Here is a 12966-nt window from a genome sequence, read left to right as displayed (position 1 = left end):
AAGAATCGTAAGCTTAACCAACTAGGCCACCCAGGTGCCCCAAGGAACTATCAATTGTTGAATGTGTGGCTACCAAAAAATATTCAGAATTATCTGAAAGGCTATTAAAACACACCTCCTTTTTCCACCCATACATCTGTATAAGGCCAGACTTTATAACTTCAACCAAGGAACATATGACATCAGAGTGAATGCAAACACAAACATGAAAATCTAGCTATCATCTGTTACACCCGAATTTTTTAAAAAGTTTTATCATATCATAAACATTTATCTATTATCTTACAATGGGAATGCAAGAAACTGTCTAGAATTTCCATGAAAGATCTAAAGTTGAATTATAAAAAAATTTTACTAATTTTAGATTGCTTCTTTGGTTTTAAATATTTATTTGGGGGTGGGGGCAAGGGTTGAGAGAGACAGAGGGAGACAGAGGATCTGAAGCAGGCTCTGCACTGACAGCACAGAGCCCAATGCAGGGCTCAAACTCATGAACCATGAGATCATGACTTGAGCCCAAGTCAGATGCTTAACTGACTGAGCCACCCAGGCACTCCTAGATTGCTTCCAATGACAGAAAGATAGATTAACTCAATAGCCTGTAACAAATCTTAATCCCATGGGTGTGAACTTCGTTTTTTTATAGGAACACAGGTAAACCACATCTTAAAAAGATGGTAGTAGTTAAGCAGTCTACTATTCAACCCAAGAGAGGAAACAACCTCCTAAAATAAACAATAGGGTGGAAGAGGTCATTCTAGTCAAATACTCATTCAAGAGACAGCAGGTATCCAGCCCATGGTAGACAGGTACTGTGGAGGGCATAGGTGGGCCAGAAATAACACTGGAGTCAAAGAGCTCATGTTCTAATAGGAGAGAAAAAATACAACACAAATAAAATCATGTTCAAAGATGGAGGCAGTGCTGGCATTTCCAAAGGAGGTGACCAAAAGGTAGAGATCTGTTTTAGGGGGCAAGCATGAGGAAGCAAAGGGAGTATTCTGGGGAAGCCATCTAGGAAAAAGAGAGGTATGGGGTGGTTCTGAAAGATGAATGGGGGCTGAGGTGAAAATCCAAGGGGGTGGACAAGACAAAGGCATTAAAAATGGTATAGCTGATCATTTGCTTTAGTTGCTCTAGTGGACAGAGGCAAGCTGAGATTGCTAGAGCTCACAGAATAGTGGGGAGAAGGGTTGAAAATCGCCTAGAAAAGCAGAGACCAGGTCATGAAGGGTCTTGTGTGCTATGCGAGGAGTCTGCACTGAAGGTTTAAAGCAGGGGAGATATTTTAGAAAGAGCATTAAGGAGGCTACTGCTAAGGTCCATAAGAGAGGTCATGAGGATCTTCATCAAGTGGGAATGGCAGTCAGGATCAATTCCTAATCCCTTAGGAAGTAGGATTCACAGTATTTCACGAAGATGACATTTTAAAGGAGGAGAAGGGGTGCCTGGGTGACTCAGTTGGTTTATCTGACTTCGGCTCAGGTCACGATCTCATGGTCTGTGAGTTCAAGTACCACATCGGACTCTGTGCTGACAGCTCAGAGCCTGGATCCTGCTTCAGATTCTGTGTCTCCCTCTCTCTCTGCCCATATCCGGCTCGTGCTCTGTCTCTGTCTCTCTCTCAAAAATAAATAAACATAAAAAAAAAAGGGGGGGAAGGAGGCAGATCAGGATAAAAGCCAGGTTTTGGACTATGGTGACTGGACAGAGGGAGACACTTGTCATGGATACAAGGAACACAGAAAGGAAACTGGGAGAGATGCTGCTCCAAGAAGACCACAGGTGGAAACACTGATCAGATAAACCCCTTCAATAATGAACACCCCTCCCCACCAAATTAAATAAATTTGAGAACCTGAAATGAAAAACTGAGAGAAAAGTGAGAAAGCAATCTGTTGGATGGCAGTCTGGAAGAAAGTATGTGGTGTTTAGGCAGCAGCAAATGCCATTTGAGGACTCTATTTTAAAACCCCAAATAAACCCAAATTGGGATTTACTGATCTTTTAAAATCACTTCATAATCTGTCTTACATTTGCTCCTAATCAAAAGATGGAAAATATAACATAAAACCAAATGCATACCTTTTCTGCTTTTTTGTCAGAAATGTCTTGCTTTTCCAGAACAGCCATGCTCTCCTTGAGGTTCTTCACAATGTCTGCTGGGGATTTGTGAGACTTCCCAAATGGGAACGGCATGGCGGCAGCGACCGACGCCTCGCTGCGCTCTGCCTGCTTCACCTGGGGGCACAGCACAAGGCACAAGTGAGAAGAAGTGAGGTCGACAGAAGACATACTTTCTAAACCCTAATCTGGGAAGAAACCCACTGTCTGAGAGAGTCATTTTACAAGACTTGCAAAGTGAGTAGGAACGAGGAAACCTACAAATATACACAGGAAATGATAATGCAGAGAGATCTCAGAATTACAGAATGTTTCGTACCTCTCGAAACACCTTTTTTATCACCTGCTCCCCTAACCACCCATTTGAGGAGGAACATGCTGGTGCTGGTGAGCAGGGCAACTCGTACTGCCAGGCCCCACGCTAAGCATTTTAATTCATCATCTTATGGGATCTTTTCAAACAATTCCCCGAGGGACATTATTACTCCCATTTACAGGTGAACTTTAATGAGGTCAAGAAACTGGCTCAAGGTACCAAGCAGTAAAACCAGCTCAGGTCTGTCTCAATCCAAAGTGTCCTTAATTACCACACGGTACCTCTAATTAACAGGGATCTCTTACGGTTGAGGAAACTGAGGCAAAAAGCTAGGTAAGGAGCTTAGCCAAACAGCACTAGCAACAGGCTCACTATCTAGGTCTCTCCAGATATGCCCTGGCCTGTGTTCATGCTGTTTCCTCCTAAGCACCCCGGGGGCACCCACCACCTTCTCTTCAGTCAGTCAGGGTCTCTGAGTTGGAGAATCTTGGACAGAGCCTTGGGCAAATCTCCCAGCGGATCCTCAAGTCCCTTATGTGACAGTTTCATCATCTACTCTTTCTGCCTGGATAGGACTATCTCCTGTGAAGGAACTCACTGGATAAAACCCTTGGGGTAATGAACTTCTGGAAGTTCTTAATTTTTTATGGGCAGCAGAAAACAACATTCCAACCACATAAACCACAATATTATATCACGTAAAAGGAGGACATCCACTAGAAGTCACCATGAAAAAACAAAGTTAACAAGACAAACAATGGAAAGTAACTCGGGAACCAGTCAGAACTTACAATTTCTTTTACTAAATGGAAAGAAGCTATATTCACAGACATTAAACGACCTCATGGAGATACCAAAAGATAACTTTTTTTCCCACATGTGAACATAAAATATCTCCACTGCATGGCATCATTAACACTTCTTTTGAGCTTTGCCTAAGACTTTATTTGAATAAAGTATTTAAATGTTTTTTTCTCCAGGGTTTGAGATACAGTGACCTGTTTACAAATAAACATATAGGGGGAAACAGCATGCAAATGAAGGTCAATGTTAAGCCTACAATTAAATCATGAACATGTATGTTAATTCTTGACATGTTTTGATATGATCTGTCCTGACCAATCTTTACACCTAAATATCACCTATGTAGCTCACTTCCTACCAGATTGTAAATCCTTCTTTGATCGCATTAAAACCACATCTCCATTAACAAAAGAGATATGTCCTCAAACACAGGTTTTCAAAAACCAAAGATGAATACATTCGTTTCTAAATATCTTTTCTATGATAAGAAGTTTGGATTTTATAGGTGAGTTATCCCAAGTGGCTGTTATATTATCTGATTACCTGGCTAGATGGTACATAAATCATGGTCACTCTTTTCCATTACTTTCTCTTTAACCTTTTGCTGTTTGAGGGGGTAGGGAGTAATGCAGATGCTTTTCCATGAACACAGTGGACTCAGAATCACAGTAAATCCTCTGAAAATGCAATCTTTCCTATTTATACTCTGCAAATAATAGCAACGATGCTACAAGTCAATGTTGGGTGGAGGGTGGGAAGAGTTTAATGGTATTTTGCAGGAAGTGTTATGGTGCTATGCAACAGAGATATTTTCAGCTTGGGCTCAATGGTGGAAGAAGTGACTTTCCAGGGCAAAGGGGGTTTTAAAAGGTTCTACCATAAACCAAATACTCGTCATAGCAGAAAGAGTACAGCTGGTGAAGATAACACATATAAAGTGCTTCTGTGAGGGAAAAAGGAAGCATGACACAATATTCCTTTTTTAATTAGTATACTAATTAAATTCCTTTTTTAATTAGTATACTATGCAGCCAAGATTTTGCAGAACATATACACTAGTAAGACTGTGCTTTGAGGAAATACAGTTAGTATTTCCTGTACTAAAAACAAGAAGTGGACACTCCTCAGCAAGATCCTTGAAGGACGTGAAACACACAGGCATATGTCTGAGTTTTGGAACTGACAATCCCAAGAGTATGGACATAACCAGGCTGGAAGCAGCAATGGTTAAACAAGCATTAACATGGTTAAGAGACACCTTTCACCATAACAATCTACCTATCTTTCCTGTTTTCCTTCTTCCTCCTTTATCATCAGCAGTATTTCATTACAAATATCTGAGGGAGTTTTAGGGACCAGTAACAAGAGCCCACTGGCGAAGGCCCTTCGATAACTCTTCACGGCCCTTATAATAAAATACAAATTCCTACCATGGCCCTCCTAGGCTTTGCCCATCTCCAACTCATGGCCTAGCATCCCGACCTTTATCATAGAGGTCCAGCCACACTGAGGTCCTTTCTGTTCCCAGAAGATGCCAACTGCTACCAAGCCCGAGTGCCACATTTGCAAATATGGTAAGAATCTTAATTTTTAAATCTAGATGGTGGATATATGGATTTTTATTGTTACTCAGCTTTTGTGTATGTTCAAAGTATTTCTTAATACTGTTTTAAAACTGCCTAAACTATGTTTTGGACAAAACTGGAGATCATGAAAGAGATAGACAAAAATATATATTACAATTGAAAAATTCATTTAGCTTTCAAATACAAATTTACTCTGTCCCTCAAAAAAAAAAACATATATATGTGTATGTATGTTTTTGGCTCATAATACACCTCAGCAGGGTTCTTTGGACTGAGTCTAAATTATTATTGCGATTGGGAGAAAACCGACCACTGTTAGGATTCTAAAGAGGGCTGTGGAAACCCACACCTACAAATCTCAAAGTGGAGATAAGCTTGCTCCTGATGGTAAACAAACAGCGGTATATGCTTGAATCCCAAAGATAAAGAAGACTTGGAGGGGAAATTTAGCTTGAAATTTTGAGGGACTGGGGGAAGGGTAGGGTGGGAAATAATTAAACATACTAGTTTCGTATTAAAATTAACATTTATGGAATTGCTTTAGTGTTAAAGCTGCACGAAAGGAATCTATGTGAACATGTAGCACTGCATACCCCTTAGCTTCTATGCACTGCTCTCCCTTAGTTGTTGTTTTCCTTTCTCTCTGAATGCTCTTTCTTTCTGCATTTAATTCAGTGACTCATCTCTACTCCAATGTTGATGTCCTTCAGGGTTCCACCCTCAGCTGTGTTCTTACTCTGTATTCTCTGATTGATCTCACCTACCCATGGTTTCAATAACCTGAAACCCATTTCCTGCTCCAACCAAATGGACTACATTTCCAACTACTATTCTCTATAAATGTCCTCCAGGCAACTCAAACCTCACCCCAAGTCCTGTTTCTAAGTTCCCCTTCACAGTGAATGAATCCATGGTTCACCCAATCACAAAACCCAGTCATCATACCATTCTTTCCACTTGTTAACTCTTCCATATGTGATCAATTCACAGTTTCGGTCAATTCTACTTTCTAAATCTCTATCCTACAGACACCAAATGTAGATCTTCACTATTCTCCACATAGGGCAGTGGTTGTCAATGGGGCCAATATATCACTTTTAGGGGATGTTTTGGGAAATCTCGTTCACACAATGATTGGGACCACAAATCAATCAATCTCTCTCTCTCTCTCTCTCTCTCTCTCTCTCACACACACACACACACACACACACACACACACACACACACAAATAACAACAACAAAAAAACAAAACCAAAAACAATTTCTGTGCTGTTGTTCACATAAGCATAGCCTTCAGCTAGATTCTATATATTCTTGGGGGTGTGGGGTTCGGCTAGGGATCAGAATAATGAAAGTCTTTCTATCTACTTCTGCATCTATGTCAGCCACAGAGAGTCAAACTTCTAGTTTTTAAGAAATGGTTACGTTATTCATTAGCAAAATGCAAACACTGAAGCACTACACAAGGCAGACAGTGAAAATCACCTGCAAAGCCTATAGAGACAACAGGTATTAACAGTCTGTCGTACATTCTCCTTTTTATTACTTGCTCCATGTCTGTGGTCGTTCGTACTGGGAGTCTACTCTCTTCTTCAAACAGAGACCAGATGATACTAGAAACGGTCACTTAATTTCTTACAAAGAACAAAAACTGCACATCACTGTTCTGCTATGTGAATGCTCTGAAAAGTACAATGTTCCACCCCCAAGAAAGTGCTGGAGAACATACAGAACACCTAGAAAATAAAAGTCTAACATAATTAGAGTTAGCACTGCTGGGCACTGCCCTTCTTAGGCAATCTGTTTTGGCTTGTGCGGACACCCTCCTAACTGTAGCTAACTCTATTCACCTGTGTACTGACAAATACCGAAAAGGAGTCAAATGGTCCATAAGCCACTGATTAGGACATCCATTCATTTAAATACCAACTATGCACTCACAATATGCCACAAGCTAAAGGCATCAAGGGCACCTGCTCTACAGAAGACAGCATTCTGGTGTGTATGGATGTGGGTGTATGTGTTCAGAGACAATAATGAGAAGCTGCTGAATGACAACACATTCCTAGACAGCTGAGTTAATGGGATTCTATACTAACATACTGTTAGATCTGACTCATAAACTTGGTGGTCAAATGCAAAAACTGAAAATTGACAAATAGTCCCACATACAATAAGACTTGCACACATGGCTGCTAAGGTAAATCAAGCAGTCGTGAGAAGTGTGGAATGTACTGCACATTTAACCCATTTTTAGACAGCTGGCTCTGAGACCTCACCTCCTGCTTCTACAGTTAGTGTTACTTACTTCAAATTACTACTCAATATCTAAAACATGCCAGACTATCCATATAGTAGTGTGGGGCAAATATATAAAGCACAGTGGTTAATTACACAGCTTTATTTTTTTTTTAATTTTTTAACATAATTTATTGTCAAATTGGCTAACATATAGTGTGTAAAGTGTGCTCTTGGTTTTGGGGTAGATTCCCGTGGTTCACTGCTTACCTACAATGCCCAGTGCTCATCCCAACAACAAGTGCCCTCCTCAATGCCCATCACTCATTTTCCCCTCTCCCCCACCCCTACATTCACCCTCAGTTTGTTCTCTGTATTCAAGAGTCTCTTACGGTTTGCCTCCCTCCCTCTTTGTTGTAACTTTTTTTCCCCCTTCCTTTCCCCCATGGTCTTCTGTTAAGTTTCTCAAGATCCACATATGAATTGAGAACATACGATATCCGTCCTTCTCTGACTTATTTCACTCAGCATAGTACCTTCCAGTTCCATCCATGTTGCTGCAAATGGCATGATTTCATTCTTTCTCACTGCCAAGTAGTATTCCCTTGTATATATAAACCACATCTTCTTTATCCATTTATCAGCTGATGGATATTTAGGCTCTTTCCATACTTTGGCTATTGTTGAAAGTGCTGCTATAAACATTGGGGTACACGTGCCCCTATGAACCAGCACTCCTGTATCCCTTGGATAAATTCCTATTAGTGCTATTGCTGGGTCGTAGGGTAGTTGGTTCTAATTTTTTGAGGAAACTCCACACTGTTTTCTAAAGTGGCTGCACCAGCTTGCATAATTACACAGCTTTAAAGATAACCTGGGTTCAGATCCTGACTGCCTCATGCCTTAGCTTAGACTTTTCTGAGACCCTTTTCCACATCTCTAAAATGAGAAAAATAGCTTACCTTACAACTTAGCACAAGAATTAAATTATATGTTTGAACATGCTTATTAGCACAGCATCTGCATATGGTAAAATTTGAATAAATAGTAATAAAGGATAGTTATGCGGGGTTTTTTGTTTCTCCTAACATCTGATTTGTGGGGTGCCTGGGTGGCTTAGTTGGTTAAGTGTCTGACTTGGGCTCGGGTCATGATCTCGCAGTTCATGAGTTTGAACCCTGCGTCAGGCTCTGTGCTGACAGCTCAGAGCCTGGAGCCTGCTTTGGATTCTGTGTCTACACCACCCCCCCCCCCCAAAATAAACAAACATTTAAAAAAAATTTTCAAAATAAATAAAATCTGATTCGTGACCATTTCTAGAATGAAAAATGGGTAAAAAAAAAAAAAAGGTATCTACACAGATTGGACAGCAATATAAAAATGAGTGATCTTATTCGTCTTTTTAAACCTGCATCTTCCAAGTTTTGATTCTGCTTTTGGATGAGAAGGCTACAGGCCCTTCTTAGCTGTAAATAAGATGCAATAACTTACCTCCATTAAAATAAACCATGAATAGCTTTAAGAAGCATTTGGACCTTTGGTTAATTACCAAAGCCACCAAATACATACACAGATCATCATTAACTATATCAAAACCAAAATTAAGTGTCCAAGAGATACAAGACTTTGGAGTGTGTTTTGCAATTAATATACCTTGCAGGGGCCAACAGTGTTCAAAACTGGGTACTATTCAGGAGTCAAACTGATACTCTTTTATAGCCTAGATGGTAAACCAGAGGGTTGTAGTTGTAATAGTATTTAAATTATTTGTATGATCTCTCATGCACTCACAGTTTATAAAGCACTGTCGCTTCTCTGTTCAATACTTCCCCCGATGACTTCCCATTTCACTCAGAATAAAATCCAAACTCCTGACCAAGGCATATAAGGTTCATCGTGATCCACGCCTTTCTATTCTTGTCTCTTACACCCCAGACGTTAGCTACACTCCCTGGCTTGAATTCCTGGGCCAGGCCTATGTACATTCCCCACGCTGTCTAAGGAGAGCTTTCGGCTCAAATCCCTGTGGCTCTCTCCCTCATTTTACCCACACTTCTACTCAAATGACACCGTATGAATAGGGCCTTCCCAGACCACTGTTTCCAAAATAGCACCTCTCCCCTACTCTCATCTCCTTATCTTGCTTCATTGCTCTTCCAGTACTTATCACCATAAACTGACATATGTTTATCTGCTCCTTTCTGTTAAAATAAGTCCTATGAAAACAAGGACTTCACTGGTTTCACTCATTCATTGCTGTATACCCAGAAACTCTTGATTTCAGCTCAGGTCATGATCCTGGGGTTGTGGGATCGAGCCCCACATTGGGCTCTGCAGTGAGAATAGAGCCTGCTTAAGTTTCTCTCTCTCCCCCCCCCCGCCCTTTTTCCCTCACTTACGCTCTCTAAAATTAAAAAAAAAAAAATTAATACAAGATCATTTCTCATAGAGGAATCAGGTCTCCATGAAGGAGCAGGAAATACACAAGAGGAGCCTGGGACATGTTAGTTACTTCAGAAAGCAAAGATGAATGAATGGGTTCATACAAAAAAAGACACGGGAGCCAATCTGAGTAGGCTTCCACAGGCCAAAGATGATACAATTGGGGCATAAAAAGGGAAAATGACTACAATGAATTGGCACACAAATTGAACCTTTGCGTATATATTTAATAGTAATATAAGTACATATAATTAATAGAAGTAAAGCATTAAAACCTATGAAAATTATGGTACTAAAGAAGAAAATTTAGTAGTCACCTTAGAGCCTGTGAGAACACCACCACAATACCCTCAAAACTGGTAAATGAAGGGAACAGTGCATTTATCTTCTATATAGCCTGTATTTGAGGGTAACCAAATAGGTGGCAAGGAAAAGTTCTTTATAGAAGATTCACATAAACGTACTAAACGTAGGAAGAAAAATTGAAAATTACCATTTTGTAATCCTTATGAAATAATGGATCTAGGCAACAAACATCAATGGCCATTAAAATCACAAGCGGAAGGGTGAGGGAGAACTTCATAATGGATACACTGGAGCTGACAACTTGGAAAACACTCATATATTGCTAAAAATAGGACAACCAGACATCAATCTGTCTCATGACATAATGCAATAGGAAATACAAAGTTCCATCTATAAAAATTTGATTTCCTTTCCCCTACTAGAAACAAAAAATCTGAATCTAACCAAGTTTCTAGAGCCACCAGCGTAAAGGAACAAGTTAAACAACATCACTAGGAAGCAGTAAGTCAAGCCCAGAACAAGGGACAAGTCAAATAACTGGTTTTCTCCAACAGATTAAAGAGCATAAGGCAGGGTGAGGTGAGAAGCAGAGAATATTAAATAGTGAGACACTCACAAGACATCGTCAAATATATGGACCTTCTCTGGACCCTGATTCAAATAAACCAACTTTTAAAAATGATATATTGGCAATCAGAAAAATTATACACTGGACATAATTAAGGAATCACTGTTGATTCTGTCAGGTATCATACTGGACTATAGTAGACAGTCTAACCAACATGTCCCAGGCTCATCTTGTTTGTGTACAGCAGACAAGAGTAGATAGGAAAAAATATCCTCAGTTAGACACACATACCAAAGTTTGAGTGATTTGAGATTTCCTTTAAAATATTCGCTAAGAGTAAGGTGGTGGTGGGGGGGGGCAGATAGAGAAAACAAGGCTAGCCAAGTATTAATCACTGTTGAAACAGGAGATTCATTATACTACAGCCTATTTGTATATGCTTGAACATTTTCATAATTTTAAAAAGATGAGTAATAAGGAAAAGTTCCTATTCTGAAGAACTACCTGTCTACTGTGCTTTGCTTTTCCCCTCTTATTTGCCAAAACATCCAAAACGTATGTGTTAACTGCAGACGACCACCTTAATCCATGTTTCTGACTTAAAAACAACACATTCTCCTTTACAGAGCCTCAGAGCTCTCTTACTGCACTGTTCCCATCTACACGTGTTCATTTTGTCCCCTGCAGTTCAATAAGTAAACTTTCCTGTTGAAGGCAGCTAGGAGGAGGAGGAACATTCACAGAGAGTAAGTACATGGGCAATGACTTCAAAAGCTGACATGCAGTGTCCTTCCTTGAAATAATCCTTGGAAAACTACAGCGATAACACCATGGGCAGCCCCTCCTTGGGAGCACAGTTACTTCTCTACTTGCCCAAAACCTGGCCCCTCCCCCTACCACAGATAAATGCCAGTCGCCCCAGGAAGATCCCACAGTGGAGGTCCCCACCCTTCTCACACTCTAAGCTTTTAAAATCCGGATGATGCTGTGCTGTTGTTATTTATATATGTATCACTCCCAAAGAGTCAGGAGGCCCTGTGGTGGCCAACTGAGTATTACCCATCATGTTACATGCTTTGTACAAGACTCCAGATAAATTTATTGACAGGGAACCAAAATAACACTTCTCAAGACAAAAACAAATAAGGCCACAGAAATGACTGATACATAAACAACCAGGAGTTAACTAAAAAGTTTTAATTTGAAACCCAGCCTGAAAGGGGTTAGGGGCCACCACCTAAATAGTTTGGGAGGTTAAGTGAGCAGGAAATCCTAGGAAAGTCCCTATAATTTACCTGTTGCTATGCACAAAGCTGGACCCCTACTTACTGAGGAACTCTAATTTACCATATAAACATGGCAAAATTCTGATTAAAGTGTGACGGATTAAGGTATAATTAACCAACATGGAATACTGCTGGGCTCCCAAGATGGTGATACAACTGTAGAACTATCTTGTTTTGATTCACACAACTTTTTTTGCATGGATTGCTTCTTCAACATTAAACTAGAATGAACTTAACAGCACTGATCACTTGTGCATTATACTGTGATGTATATTCTCTAATCCAATGTCTACAGACACTTTTTTTTTCATGTTTATTTATTTTTGGGAGACAGAGACAGAGGGCCAGTAGGGGAGGGGCAGAGAGAGAGGGAGACACAGAATCAGAAGCAGCTCCAGGCTCTGAGCTAATCAGCACAGAGCCTGATATGGGGCTGGAATTCACGAACTGCAAGATTATGACCTGAGCTGAAGTTGGATGCTTAACCAACTGAGCCAGACAGGCTCTCCAAAACATTTCTTTCCTTAATTCAAGTGTAGTTAACATGCAGTGTTATATTAGGTGTACAAGATAGCAATTCAACAATTTCATGTATTACTCACTGCTCATCAAGTGTACTCTTAATCTCCTTTGCCTAATTACCCCCATCCCCCCACCAACCTCCTCTCTGGTAACCACCAGTTTGTATAGTTAAGGGTCTGGTTTTTGGTTTTTCTCTCCTTTCCCCTTTGTTCAATTGTTTTGTTTCTTAAATTCCACATACGGGTAAAATCATATGGTATTTGTCTTTCTCTGACTGGCTTAAGCATTTTGCTTTAGCATTATACTCTCTAGCTCCATCCATATTGTTGCAAGTGGCAAGATTTCATTCTTTTTTATGGCTGAATAATATTCCACTGTACGTATATACCACATCTTTATCCATTCATCTATCAATGGAAACTTGTGCTGCTTCCATAATTTGGCTATTGTAAACAACACTGCAATAAACAGGGGTGCATCTATTCCTTCGAATCAGTGTTTTTGTATTCTTACTACAAACACTTTATCTCTTCCCACCTTCTTGAATCCTATGGTAAATACTTTTATACATCTTTCGAGTCACAGAAAAGGCTATTCCTGAGATCCTATAATGAGTGTGTCAGTCGGGATACAAGGCAAGCGTCTTGATTCCAAATTCTCTTTGTATTTACCTGTCCTTTCATCTTTAAAAAATTTTTGTTAATGTTTATTTGAGAGAGAGAGAGAGAGAGAGTGAGAGAGAGCATGAGCAGGGGAGTGGCAGTGAGAGAGGT

General features: G+C 40.1%; 1 protein-coding gene across 1 annotated transcript in view; it reads right to left on the bottom strand.

The window, feature by feature from the left end:
• Positions 1–12966, bottom strand: part of CAB39 (calcium binding protein 39) — an 88522-nt gene that overhangs the window by 49035 nt on the left and 26521 nt on the right. Inside the window, exon 2 of the mRNA XM_023259793.2 lies at positions 2086–2241. Within this exon, the coding sequence (XP_023115561.1) occupies positions 2086–2199 (114 nt within the window). The 5' untranslated portion in view covers positions 2200–2241. The remainder of the gene's footprint in view (positions 1–2085; positions 2242–12966) is intronic.

This window comes from Felis catus, chromosome C1 (genome assembly GCF_018350175.1).
Source record: "Felis catus isolate Fca126 chromosome C1, F.catus_Fca126_mat1.0, whole genome shotgun sequence".
NCBI lineage: Eukaryota > Metazoa > Chordata > Mammalia > Carnivora > Felidae > Felis > Felis catus.
The sequence above is the reverse complement of the archived record's forward strand: the minus strand, read 5'-3'. Positions and strand labels throughout refer to the sequence as shown.